We start from the raw sequence: 15,070 nt of genomic DNA, 5'->3' as shown, positions 1-15,070 counted from the left end.
TTGCCGGACACCATCCACTCCACCAGTTTGCCGGAAAAATCCCGGCAATTTGAAAGGAAGGGAGGGGTTCCTCCAATAAATGTAAAATATTTTATATTTGTCATCATGCAGCTGAAAAAAGGCTGCTATTTATTATTATAATTTAGAAAATAGATTTTATTTCTGAAATCTTGTATTTTTAATTTGGGTCCACTTTAATTTGAGCTGTGTCAAAAATGTGTGAGGACTTCGGCCCTCGTAGGACCGGTTTGACATCCCTGGACTAGAGAGATAAGGAGAGGCTACCTTTAGAAAACAAACACAGAGGCAAGGGGCCCGATGCAATTCACTTTTTCTCCTACGTTTTCTCCTAGGAGATCTTTTTTTATCTTCTGTTAAAAAAATTTTCAGCGCTCTGCAATTGAAAAATTAGGTGACAAAGTACTGTCAAAATGATTGAGTATTTTCTTGCTTGCTGGTGGCTTAAAAGGCATTGTATTGTGAAGATGTGAGATATCACCTAGGAGAACACTTGGAAGAAAATGTGAATTGGATCGTGCCCTAGGGGATCCTAAATGGTGCAGTATTTTCTGTTAAAGGGGTGAAAAAAAGTGTAGGCGGTTACTCACAAGAAGGTTTGCTATTAAGAGCAACCAACCTATTAAAGTGCACCCAAGGCGGATTCCTGTGTTTAAAATGGGACACAGAGGCATGTTCCTTTGTGAAGGACCCTCTCAGGCCCCCTCCGCCATGGAATCTGCCAACAACTAATAGGAAACAGGGCATCCTTTGCAGTACAGTAGAGTCACTGCTTCTACCCTGCCTCTTCCACTCCCCTATGAGCTCTGTGCTCCCGGAGGAGAAGCAGAGAGCTCTGTGTGCAGCGTCGTGACCCCTGGGTCACAGCCATTTTTTTTTTTTTTACAAAACCAAAATTTAAGCATTACGGGACACAGGAGTGATGATATGGGACATTAAAATCCTTAAAATAGAAAACATGAGAGACAGCTTACCTAAGCCACCTCTCATTTTTTTTTATTTTAAGGATTTAAAGGTACTCCGAGCAGTGCAGAAACTATGGAAAGATGCATATCATTTTAAAGCTCTCTTTCTCCTCTTTCCAATGATATATAAATCACCGCCCAAAGTCTTTTAGTTTTCGCTATTTTCGCGATCGAAATTGCCGCGGCCGCAACTTCGATCGCGAAAATAGAGAAAACTAAAAGGCGTAGGGCGACGATTTAGGTGTCGTCAGAAAGAGAGCTTTAAAATGATATCCATCTTTCCATAGTTACATTGTATTACACAGGGCGACTTTTTCTGCTGAATGGAGCTGCTGACTTTGAGAAAAAGTCGCCCTGTGTAATACAATGTAACTATGGAAAGATGGATATCATTTTAAAGCTCTCTTTCCCCTCTTTCTGGCGACACCTAAATCGTCGCCCTACGCCTTTTAGTTTTCTCTATTTTCGCGATTGAAGTCGCGGCCGTGGCAATTTCGATCGCGAAAATAGCGAAAACTAAAAGTCGTAGGGCGGTGGTTTATATACCATTGGAAAGAGGAGAAAGAGAGCTTTAAAATGATATGCATCTTTCCATAGTTTCTGCACTGCTCGGAGTCCCTTTAATGTATTTGATCATTTCTGGATGCCTCTTTCCCCGATATTAGATATACCGGTAGGTCAACTTCTAATGGCTGTGACATTTACATTCACACATTAACTCTTTCTTGGAAATGGAATCTGTCATGAAAAAACTGCTAGGCAGTATTTATATTTCAAGAAAAATTAATTGATCTGGTGCACAAGTCCCTGAAAGACTTAGTTCACCTCAAGAAAACCTGAGGGAAGACAGGTTGAAAAATACAATTATTTAAATTTCAACCAGGGCACTATCTACAGAGAGTTATGTTTTCATTGTTTAAGCTGGCACTGCCTGAGAATTGGCTTTAATTTGTGTTATGTACATTAGACTCTGGTGCTTTGGACATCTAGACACTGGTCTTCACTAAAGTTGTCCTAGAAGGGTTGATGATCTGCTACACCTAATGAGCCTACTTTGCTGCTGACAACCAGCTTTTTACCCACTCCTCCCCCCAAGAACAGGTAGGTAAACCCTGCAGTGCTTAGGGGACTAGGACAGGACAGGTATCAGAAAAGGCAAAGTCAGGGTTGCTGGCTTAGGTCGGAGCAGGCAGCGGATAGAACAGGGTCAGGTGGAAGGCTGAGATCAGGATTGGTGAGCAGAGCCTGGTCATATTGAGAACAGAGTAACTGGTAGGATTGGGTAATATGCAGGAACAGGTAATTGGCTTATTTCCCTGGCAGGCTCAATGTAAATAACTAAGGTTAGACTAACAGATAGTCTAAAGATAGACTAACACAAATAGGATCAGGAGCTGTAACAATCAAAAATCCTGTTGTCTGCGTAGGTTTTAAATATCCCACCACACATTTAGCACTGGGCCACAAGTCCTGAATATGTGTATGCCCGAGGAGCCTGAAGAAGCAGCCAGAGCCCAACAGCTGCTCAACCTAAAGGATGGAGGACAAGCAGGAGTGGAGTGCAGCAAGACCAATGGAGACATGTGGAGAGACACACAGACTGAACCGTACACTAAGGACCAGACGCAGGTTAGTTGTGCCGTCCCAGAAGTAAATATATTGCAGATCAGGATACGGCATGGGATCTGAGGCGAAACAGTGAGCATGACAGACGTAAGCATGAGCATGCAGTTAAGCATGACATTCACATTTATGGGGAAGTTAACTGAAGGACCGGAGGTCCCAGTTTAATTAAACATAACAAATGACCTTAAAAATATCTAAAAGAAAGAACTCCACTGAAAAGAACATACACACAGAGTCCTGATCTCACCATCACAGAGCCAGTCAGGGAGAAGTATGTAGACACTCAAATTCTGTAATGCAACTGTGAAAGCTCTTCAGGATTCTTGGAACAACATACCATGTGAGAACTGAGTTTAGTTTTATTATACTTTTTTTTACAGCCATTTTAAAATTTTCTTAAATATGGGATAACGATCCAGAGAAATATTTGGATGCATTCTTGATTTCTTCAAGTACATCAGACTGATGCACAACTACAGTATATAAATTATACATGTAAACATCCAACCTGTATATGTTCGTGTTAGCATATTTTCATCCTATGTCCACATAGTCATACCGTAATATTGCAGCTTATGTTATTTATTACAATCCTCCTAAGTAAACAACAAGCACAATCACAACACATACCAAACCGGGAAGAATTGGAGAAAGCCAGGAATGTCTGCCATCAGTGCTATCATTGATATTGTCAATAAGTTTGTCAGGTGTCCTCACATCTCCAGATACCCCATCTAAAATGTTTATGCTTTCTGGAAAAGCAGCAATATCTAGTGAAAGTCAAGGTAAGGCTAATGAGGTAAAGTTCTTAGAAAATATTATAAATCGATACATGACAAAGATAACCTTTATATCCTCACTTTCATATGTACAACACACAGTCACGTGGAAAAGTAAGTACACCTAACAGAAAATCTTTTAGTTTTCCAATATATTTCAACAGAAGTACAATATACCTGTATCCATTTAAACATTACAAAACAGATAAAGATAACCTAGCAATACCTTGCATTATTTACATTTAATAGTCCTGTCTGTAAACATATATACAAAGAGAAAAGTAAGTAACTCAGAGAAAAGTAAGAAACTATACACTTACATTAACATTACTTCAAACAACTCAATTTAGAATCAGGTGCTCCAGATCTGGAGCAAAGTAGTAGAACATCCCTAGAGGGGATCTTTGACAAAACAAGTTGTATTTAAAGTACACCTGAAGTGAGAAGCATATGGTAGTTGCCAAATTTAGTTCCTTGTTTTAACCACCTTAGCGGTATGGACGAGCTCAGCTCGTCCATTACCGCCAGAGGGTGCCGCTCAGGCCCTGCTGGGCCGATTTTAATTAAATAAAAAGCAGCACAGACCCAAAGGGACCCAGGCGGGGAGCCGCGATATAGAGGAGGCAGGGGAGCGGCGGTGACTGGCAGCCTTAAGGTAAACAGCCAGCTAGCAACAAGGTGCATGTCGCTAACATGGCGCTTTTTTTATGGGGGACAGCAGAGTGCAGGGGTGGCCTGGGGGGGTCACAGTACAGACACAGAGGCTGTTGATAGTATGCAGAACCAGCCTCTGTGCCCTAATAGCCTTCTTCAAATCCACCTTGGGTTCTTATTAAAAGAAAGTAAATATGTCATCCTCCCTATTCCTCCTACTTCAAGTGTGCTTTAAACATGAGACTCTGTTGAGTCTTCCACACCACAATTTATTATGTGGCCTGAAGTTATGAGTTGCATGTTTAAAGGGGAACTGAAGAGAGAGGTATATGGAGGCTGCCATGTTTATTTCCTTTTAAGCAATACCAGTTACCTGGCAGCCCTGCTGATCCTCTGCCTCTAGTACTATTAGCCATAGCCCCTGAACAAGCATGCAGCAGATCAGGTGTTTTAGACTTTAAAGTCAGATCTGACAAGAATAGCTGCATGCTTGTTTCTGGTGTTATTCAGATGCTACTGCAGAGAAATAGACCAGCAGAGCTGCCAGGCAACTGGTATTAATTAAAAGGAAATACATATGGCAGCCTCCGTATACCTCTTACTTCAGTTCCCCTTTAAAGTGTGTTAGTGGTATCACAATGCCTAGATCTCTCTAGTGCTTCTGTAAAAAAGGTTAATGATGCCTATGTGAGAAGGAGTTTAAAAAGATTGTCAAGCCATGAAACATCATGGCTTGACAATCTTGGCTGTGTCTCAAGTATTAGAAACACAGGATCAGCAGTAGAGTCAGGCAACTGGTATTATTTTAAAAGGACAAATCCATATCCTACTCATTTTAGGTTCCCTTTAAAGAGAATCTGTACTCTAATATTCTTACAATAAAAAGCATACCATTCTATTCATTATTTTCTCCTGTGCCCCTCTGTGCTGTTTCTGCCACTCTCTGCTGCAATCCTGGCTTGTATTTAACAGTTTTAGGCAGTGTTTACAAACAAACTAACCAGCTTCTAATAGGCTCAGCTAAGCATAGTGTGTGAGTCATTCACAGTGTGCAGGGGGCCTGCAGAGGGTGTGTATCGCTTCTACCAATCACAAGCAGCCCTGCACATTCCACACAATCAATCCTTAGCCCGACAAACAGGACAGAGGAAAGATACATTGATTTATTACAGAGACAGTGCAGTTAGGAAAGACTGCAGTAAGCCAGAGCAGATTAGAACAGGTATAGGAACTTATAGGATAGAAGAACTAAGGCTGAAAAATTTGTTACAGAGTCTCTTTAAGCTGAATACTCACCTCGGCTGAAGGTAGATGGATAAAGCGACATCTCCTTGGTGACTAGCGCTCTTCGACCCATCTTCTTGCCGGCGGGGATGCGCGACGTCACCAGTCCGTGGTAGTTTGCACAGGTGTCGTCGGGGAGCTTAAAGCCGTGACGGTCGTTATCGCCGCGCGTCACTAAACGACATTCACGTGCCTGTACCCACGTTAAGAGAACGTGGAAACAATCGCTTGTTGCTCAAAAAAAAAAAAAAAAATATGCCGGTCGTCAGGAAAATAGTCGGAAAAAATCACGAAGTGGGTACGGGCCTTTACCCGTACCACAAATTGATTAGTAATCCCAGGAGACCCATGGCACAAGATCACATGCACACGTACAAAAGAAAAGTATTTGAAGTGTGAATCAATACAGATGCCTGGATAAATGCATCCACCAGCGGGATTTATACATGCTTTGGAGGTCTTTGCAGGCTTATATATTTCAAGAGTGTTTTGCTCACTTGTAGTTTCCTAGTAAAAATCTTGTGGTGTCCACTTCTATCTCAAGGTAAGGTTTCAAATTCAACAAAGCAAGCATCTGTAATGAAGCCTGGCTGTGTTCAACCACCGAATCTAATTATAAATTAAATGTCATCAACTGGTTGACTGAGTAAATAAGGGGGGTCAATTACTTTTTCCTCAGAGCCAATATGGGTTTTTAGAAAACTTTATTCCTTAACTAAAGAGAGAAAAAATATAAACCCGGCGTTATGTATTTCCTTCATATATTTCATTTTGTGTAAATAAGAGAAAATAATCAGAGGGAAAAAAATGTAATAATACAAGAAACCACTGTATAAGATTTCTTACATTTAATTACAATTGCAATAGCTTATTTTGCATTTATAAAAAATCTTTTTACTAACCATAGCCAGAGTTACTGGGATTACATTCGGTGTGCGGCAGGTGACCTCATAATCCGAGCACACTAGATTTGAATAAATGTGCTGCCATATTTTGATAGCTTGATCCAAGAATGTAAATTAACTACTTAATAAATACTTTATTATGGAATTCTCACAGTATGAAATACCTATTAAGACCTGTCTTTATTACTAATCAAATTCCATTAGGTAGTATCTGCACGTAAACTGACTTCATAAAAACAAAATGTTTCGGCATATGAAATACTCATGACAGCAATAAAAAAACACAACAGAACAAATAAGTAAAAATATCGGTTATGACAATGGTATGGTCTACACTACACTGACCCAATATTCTTATACAGGGCAGTTAAAATCAGTAAATTATTCTGTGATTGGTGGCTATTTCACATAATAGCAGGTCTCGCAGGGCCAGAAATTAAAGTACACCTAAAGTGTACTGCCTTGGCAGTGGGAAAACCTCTAGATTGTGTAGCGGTTTCCTGGACCCTCTTACAGTAACTCTAAACCTATTTCACAATTTTGGCCAATCAAATAAGATTCTTCCAGCAACGCTCCTGGCCGTGAACAAGTATATCCTGACTGAGCATGTGCGAATACAGTCAGTAAATGCTGAATAGAACAAAGCCACTTGCGCAGTTTTTTTTTACAACACTTTTGCCTTGCAGTGCGTTAGTCTCAGGAACAAGCTGGTGTATTCAGTACGCTTTGGGCCTCCAAGTCGCCCACCCACTCTCTCAATTGCATGGCCTTCTGGGTAATCCGAGGCAAATAATTTTAATTCTGCAATGCACTTAGGACAGGGCTGCTAGATCTCAGTTAGAAAAAAAAGAGTCACCTATATATAGGCTATTTTTCAAATTAGGAGGTGTGGCTGTAGCCTTTACATTGATGACTCTGTGCCAAAGAAGCCACACCCTGATGAAATGGCGCTGGTAGGTAGGGCTTCACAGACCTAGTGACACAGATATATGGAGTAGTGCGTTGTGGCTTTTCTGTCTCCAGCCTCTCTGTCTGGATAAGTACATTGGTTTTAGCCATGATGTGGTTTTCAACAAGGGTTTAGTACTGCAGTATTTTTGTACATACAGGGTTTGCTAGTTAGCTGTTTGAATATCTATAATAAAAGTACAGTGGGGTGCGAAAGTTTGGGCAACCTTGTTAACCGTCATGATTTTCCTGTATAAATTGTTGGTGGTTGCGATAAAAAAATGTCAGTTAAATATATCATATAGGAGACACACACACAGTGATATTTGAGAAGTGAAATTAAGTTTATTGGATTTACAGAAAGTGTGCAATAATTGTTTAAACAAAATTAGGCAGGTGCATTAATTTAGGCACCACAAAAAACAAATGAAATCAACATTTAGTAGATCCTCCTTTTGCAGAAATTACAGCCTCTAACTGCTTCCTGTAGGTTCCAATGAGAGTCTGGATTCTGGTTGAAGGTATTTTGGACCAGTCCTCTTTACAAAACATCTCTAGTTTATTCAGGTTTGATGGCTTCCGAGCATGGATAGCTCTCTAACTCACACCACAGAATTTCAATTACAGTATATTCAGGTCTGGTGACGGAGTTGGCCATTCCAGAACGTTGCACTTGTTCCTCTGCATGAATGCCTAAGTGGATTTTGAGCAGTGTTTAGGGTCGTTGTCTTGTTGAAAGATCCAGCCCCGGCACAGCTTCAGCTTTGTCACTGATTCATGGACATTGGTCTCCAGAATCTGCTGATACTGAGTGGAATCCATGCGTTCCTCAACTTTGACAAGATTCACAGTCCCTGCACTGGCCGCACAGCATGATGGAACCACCATCATATTTTACTGTAGCTAGCAGGTGATTTTCTTGAGATGGTGTGTTGTTTTTCCTCCATGCATAACGCCCCTTGTTATGCCCAAACTCAATTTTAGTTTCATCAGTCCACAGCACCTTATTCCAAAATGAAGCTGGCTTGTCCAAATGAGCTCTGTTTGTGCTGTGGGTGGAGAAAAGTCTTCCTCTGCATCACTCTCACATACAGCATCTCATTGTGTAAAGTGCGCCAAATGGTTGAACGATGCACAGTGACTCCATCTGCAGCAAGATGATGTAGTAGGTCTTTAGTGCTGGTCTGTGGGTTGACTCTGATTGTTCTCACTATTCGTCGCTTCTGTTCATCCAAGATTTTTCTTGGTCTGCCACTTCGAGCCTTAACTTAAACTGAGCCTGTGGTCTTCCATTTCTTCAAACTGTGGAAACAGACAGCTGAAATCTCTGAGACAGCTTTCTGTATCCTTCCCCTAAACTATGATGGTGAACAATCTTTGTCTTTAGGTCATTTGAGAGTTTTTCTGAGACCCCCATGTTGCTACTCTTCAGAGAAAATTAAAAGAAGAGGGAAACTTACAATTGACCACCTTAAATACTCTTTCTCATAATTGGATTCACCTGTGTATGTAGGTCAGCGGTCACTGAGCTTACCAAGCCTATTTGAGTTCCAATAATTAGTTCTAAAGGTTTTGGAATCAATAAAATGACAACAGTGCCCAAATTTATGCACCTGCCTGATTTTATTTAAACAATTATTGCGCAATTTCTGTAAATCCAGTAAACTTACTTTAACTTCTCAAATATCACTGTGTGTGTCTCTTATATGATATATTTAACTGACATTTTTTATTGTAACAACCAATGATTTAAACAGGAAAATCATGACGATTAACAAGGTTGCCCAAACTGTTATTTTTTGCAAGTGCTTTATATTGTATTATGCTTTGCTCTATGAATGGATGCTTATAAGTAAAGATGACTATACTATGAGATATTAGTATGTGGACTGCATGAAGAAATACATATTTGTTAGCTCTTGCTGTTTTTTTACTGCTAAAAAAGTTAACATATTTCACATCTGGAGTTAAGCTTGGCAGAATGATCAGAGGCAAGCATGAAATAGGTGACCAGGTGGTGTAATTCTAACTAGTCCCCCTAGTGTGGGCAGAAGCAGGCTGAACACAGACGCCAGCCCTTTAAATCAGCAAGCCAAAGGTTCTAAAAGAAATAGTAACTAAAGTATATATTTACAGCTTATATCATGTGCAATTTATTGCATGCTTGACTCTTGCACATTTAATACTACATTTTTATTCAGTAAACTTACAGCAGATCTGGGCAGTGCACAGTAAAAATACACACACAAAAAAAGGAAACTTGCATTATACCCTGTTAAGTCCATTAATATGTATTCAGTTATGTTCATGATTCGGTAAACAAACAACAAAAACTCAGCATCAAAAAAATAAATGTAGTAGTGCATTATGCAAAGGCTTAATCAGGTCTTATCCTGTGTTAGCTTAAGCTTCTCTTGAGCATTTTTCAAGAGTTTTAAAGCAAATCCTCTTGTGAACATTTCTATAAACAGATCAGATTCAATTTCCTCACTACAGTTATTTTTTAATTCCCAGTGGTTCTCCATATGGTTACGTCTTTGAAGCAGTGCTCCTGTGTGTATGCCTTCAATATTTAAAGTAGACCTGTCATGACAGCAAAATTGAAGCCTTCATTGTTAACCTTTTGGATAGCAGCTGCTGGTTCTCGCTCTGTAAATCTCATTCTATGGCTTCAATACTTGGCAAGTCACTGACTTCATGCAGAGAGGGACATCTGAATCGCTTGCCGCATGCACTGACTCATCAGGTTTTTGGACAATTTTGTTTAAAAAGTAACGGAATGCAAAAAAAAAAATTACACAGTTTTTTTTCATTTAACCTGTGTGTTTTTTTTTTGTGTTGTTCAAAGGACAGCCGAGCCAAAAATAAACTAATAAAATAAACAATTATATCTATCTTCCTTCTCCTGAAAAATATTTTTTTAGATATTCCACGGTTTTATTTTATGTCTAAATCTACTTTTTAAGTTTTAACAGTTTTATTGTTTTTGCTCAATGACACATTCATTGAAGTATGCCAGAGCTAAAATTTATGAACTATGGACCCTTTTTATCTCTTTCCTGCTCTCAGAAGCCATTTTCTGTTAGGAAAGTGTTTTAAAGTTGGAATTTCTTATCAGTGAGGGTCACACTATAGTCACTTCCTGTCTGAGTCAGGACTGAGTCAGCCACTTACATACCTGATATTTAACTCTTTCAGGCAGAGAAAGAAAAAAAAGGAAAACAGCATAGTTGTTTGTGTTCTAGGCACTGTACATACCCATGTCTATCATCATGTCACCTCGGGGATCCTTTAAGGTTACTATATTACGGAAATATTTTAATACATATCCGTACCTCTTTCAGGATTATGACATATCTTGATACATTCAAATGGACCCATTTCTGTGTACTATAAGCCATTTAATCAGGGCCAGTCCTACAATGAAGCCACCTGAATCAAGTGATTTAGGCGGCAAAATCTAGGGGGTGGCATTTAGACAGTTTGGGCCACTTGGCGCCTGCCTCCTCTCTACTTTCCTGGTACACACTACCCTCCTCATCCACGCATCCCTGTCCTCATTCGACCGGTGACACCTGCTGCCCTTCCCACTGACATCTTAAGCAGGTAAGTTGTTGATATTTGCCTCTTATCAAGGCATGGTACTGTAAAATCCTCCAAAGTTACCTTCAGGCAGCAGAAAGTCTAGAACCTGCTCTGCGTTAAATCACTACTACCAAGCAACTTTTCCAGTTGCAACTTTTTAAATATTGCTTAACATGTGGTGTCTGTCTGGAGAAACTATTGTGACTCTGAAGTAAACAGGGTGAAAATGCAACTTATTTGCTTATTCATTTCTGAGCTTCTGTTTAGTTTCCAATGCAGTCTGGAGTACCACTTTGTATGTAAAGGGAATATATAAATATATATATATATATATATATATATATATATATATATATATATATATATATATATATATATTATATATTTTTTTTTTTGTCCTAGTGGCTGCAGCTCTGGCACTTGGGTCCACCAGGAGAAAAGTGTGATATAAATGTTCTATGTCTTGTCTTTTGTCTTATTTAGCACTTCCACAGTCCCTCGCAGAGCAAATAGCCTCGTCACTTACTGTCCCTCAGAGGACCTTACAATCTAATTCTTACCATAGTCATATGTCTATCAGAGTCAGATGCCAATGATTTGGGGAGCCAATTCATTTATTTGAAGGCCTTTGGGTTGTGGGAGGAAACTGGAATGTCTGGGGGAAGCCCACACAAACGTGGGGAAAACATAGAAACTTCATGCACACTGTATCCTGGTCAAGATATCTGATCCAAAGACCCAGTGCTGCAAGGTGAGAAGGGCATCCATTATGCTACTGTTCCAACCAAGAAAATATGAAATATACATATTTCATATTTTTTAAAATACATTTTTATGAAATATATAAGATTTAAGCAATAGTAAGAGGAAAAAAGTAAGCGGCAGGTCACATACACTTTGCATCAAAATGACCATTCAAAAGCCGATATTTCTAAATCAAAGGTAGATGTATAGTTCACAGCAGTCAGATAGCAGTCTGACACAGGAGACCAGAGTTTGAATCTTGGCTTTTCCTATTTAGTAAGCCAGTACCTATTCATTAAAGAGGAACTTTAGCGAAAAGGGGAAAAAAAATAGATCAATACATAGCAAAGTGAGAAGTTAAAAATTGAAGAGAGATCAAGAAATGATTAATATTCGCCGTGTAATTCATTCATGTTGTTTGAGCCACAATCAGCCTGCATGTAATCATCTTTACTACTGGCAGACGTGAAAAAAAAACAGACAGCACCAACTGCCATTATCTATAACCACTCCCCCTAACAATGTGATAGGCTAAACGTTTTTATTTTTATAAATATACATATGCACAGAGGGAGATACTAGTTGACAAGAAACTGTCAGAACCTAGGTCCTGACATCACAATGTAGGAGTGGTTTCATCACAATATCAGCCACACAGACGAACCTGATTCTCTGTTTGATAAAAGGTAAAGATTTCTCATGGGAAAAGGGGTATCAGCTACTGACTGGTTCATTCATTGGTTAAGGTTCCTCTCTAAGGGGTCCTTGTGCAAAACTCCCCAACACTGCAAAATGGTCTATTAAAAGAGGAGCTGTCAGCCATACTATCTCAGAAAAAAAACCCATATATATAAGTAGATAAATACTTGCTCTATTTACATAGCATATGTATTGCACTGTCCACGTTTTGATTTTAGTGATTTTTTTCTACTGTAAAAAAGAGAAAATCCTTCTTAGCATTTCCGATTTTAAATGTGGCTATTTTGAAGCCAATCCTGATGTCATTTCCTCCCTTACTCTCCTCTGCCTGATTTGCCCGCCCTTCACTATAGAAAGGGCATTGTCTCAGCATGAGAAATATTAGCCAATCAGAGAGGAACAGAGATGTGGGAGGTGAAAACAGGAGGGAAAGAGGCTTCAGCTAATCAGGCTGCATTAGTTACTGTAAGTCTGAGGGGAAGTAGAGAAGCAAAAAAGAACAACCCAGCATGCCCTGCAACTTCCTTTTTGTGTACCAAATTTTGTGTGTACCAAATAAGAATCAGGTAAACATTTATCAACATGAAAATAAATAGTGATTTTAACTTTTGGATTGCCTGGTTAGCATCCTTATTACTTGTTTACCAGATAAAAATAAAGAATTGATTTTTGATTTTATGCCCGACAGTTACACTTTAATCACTCTCTTAGCTTGGAGTCTAAAAAGAGAAAAGCACTATGCAAATGTTGGTACTCTTATTATTATTATAGATAGTTCTGCCTGTTCAGTAAGCCAGCACTAATTCAGTAGGAGACTGTTCAGTAAGCCAGCACTAATTCAGTAGGAGACCTTTGGCAAGTCTCCCTTACACTGCTACTGCCAATAGAGCGCGCCCTAGTGGCTGCAGCTCTGGCGCTTTGAGTCCGAAAGGAGAAAAGCGCAATATAAATGTTATTTGTCTTGTCTTGTCTTGTCTTGAATCATTTAGAATTCAAATATACCATTTTCTTGTAACCTAAAATTTGGATATATAGAGAAAAAAGATAAAAGTTGAGAGTAAAGAGTGCAGAAATGTGTAGAGAAAGAAGAGAATAGAATGTGAGAAGATGAGGGTAAAAGGTCAGAGAAGGGTGATTGGAGTCCACGATTAACATGGGCATCATGACTACAAAACATAGGAGTAAATCTAGCAAAGCTCAAAGACATAATATTCATATTTTCCTGGTTAGAGATGAGACTCCGATTTATTTTATTCAGTCATAACTTTTTATCCACAGCTATGCCTACTCTGGGCTTTTACGAGATCTAAAGGTTGTCATGGGGAGAAGGAAGTAGAAAAAATAGACTTCCAATTGAGTTTCACATACAATTTGCTGTTTACATTATGAAACAATACTTACTGTACATTGTCATTCTATCAACTTTTTTTGTCACCTATACAGAGGCAGAACACATTCCCTTGTCCAGTAATTTTATAAATACACCCATTCTTAAATGGAACCTAAAGTGAGAGTGATACGGACCTTGACATATTTATTTTCTTTAAAACAATAGAAGTTGCTTGACTGTCCTGCTGATCCTCTGCCTCCAATACTTTTAGCCATTGCTCGTGAACAAGCGTATGCAGATCAGATGTTTCTGACAAAAATCTGACAAGATTAGCTGCAGAGTGACAGTCTACAGCAGGACTGCCAGCAACTTATAGGGCAGGAACCCACTACAAGTCACAAATGGCAATTGTGGTGCTTTGAATTAGCGTTTTGTAAGCTATTTCATGAGCATTTTCTGGAATTTTGGTAGCGAATTTTAACTACCGTATTTGTCGCCGTATAAGACGCACTTTTTCTCCCCCAAAAATGGGGAGAAAAAGTCCCTGCGTCTTATACGGCAAAGGCAGGGAATCCCCGACTTAATAACGCCCGCTGATGCGAACCGCGACCCGCCGCCACGTCAGGGATTCCCTGCCTTTCTGTGCCTGCCTTCCCCATGCCTGCCCGAGTCTCCTGGCCCCCTATGGAGTTTTAATAGCGGCGGCAACTTACCTTTGGCAGGCTCCTGCGCTGATCCTATATCATTGCGCTGCCCCCCGCTAGCCACCTCTGCCTCCCCACTGCTTATCTGGCCCCCCTGGGTGAAGGAATAAGTATCGGTAGCTTACCTCCGCAGTGCGCCCGCGATGACTGCAGACGTCCGTCTTCCAGGCACTTCTCGCTCTAGTGACCGGCTTGAACTGCGCGTCATCAGTTCAAGCCGGTCACTAGAGCGAGAAGTGCCTGGAAGATGGACGTCTGCAGTCATCGCGGGCGCACAGCTGAGGTGAGCTACTGATACTTATTCCTTCACCCGGGGGGGGGGGGCAGATAAGCAGGGGGGAGGCAAAGGAGGCTAGCGGGGGCCGGGGGGGAGCGCAATGATATAGGATCAGCGCAGGAGCCTGCCAAAGGTAAGTTGCCGCCGCTAATAACACTCCATGGCTGGCCAGGAGACTCGGGCAGGAGGGAGGGAGGAAGGCAGGGGGGGGGGCAAATGGGGGCACAAGAGGACATATGGGGGGCACCGGAGCACACATGAGGGGGCACAGTAAGACACATAGGGGCACATAAGCACACACAGGATACATGGGGGGCACAGGAGGACATATAGGGACGCAGGAGGACACATGGGGGGGGGGGGGCACAGGAGGACACATGAGAACACACAGCAGGACACATGGGGGGCACATGAGGACACATGGGGGCACAGGAGGGCACATGGGGGGCACAGAAGGACACATGGGGGGCACATGAGGACACAGGAGAACTCATGAGGACACATGGGGGGCACAGAAGGACACATGGGGGGGCACATGAGGACACACAGGAG

General features: G+C 40.7%; 1 protein-coding gene across 3 annotated transcripts in view; it reads right to left on the bottom strand.

Moving 5' to 3' along the window:
- The window catches only part of KATNIP (katanin interacting protein), a 186,640-nt gene that overhangs the window by 38,541 nt on the left and 133,029 nt on the right, over positions 1 to 15,070 (bottom strand). For all 3 annotated transcript variants that reach the window (XM_068244638.1, XM_068244637.1, XM_068244639.1), the window contains one exon: positions 3,240 to 3,379. In XM_068244638.1, coding sequence (XP_068100739.1) covers positions 3,240 to 3,379 — 140 coding nt within the window. The remainder of the gene's footprint in view (positions 1 to 3,239; positions 3,380 to 15,070) is intronic.

Source organism: Hyperolius riggenbachi, chromosome 7 (assembly GCF_040937935.1).
Source record: "Hyperolius riggenbachi isolate aHypRig1 chromosome 7, aHypRig1.pri, whole genome shotgun sequence".
NCBI classification, from domain to species: Eukaryota; Metazoa; Chordata; class Amphibia; order Anura; family Hyperoliidae; genus Hyperolius; species Hyperolius riggenbachi.
Note: the sequence above shows the minus strand (reverse complement) of the source record. Positions and strands in the feature narration are given on the sequence as shown.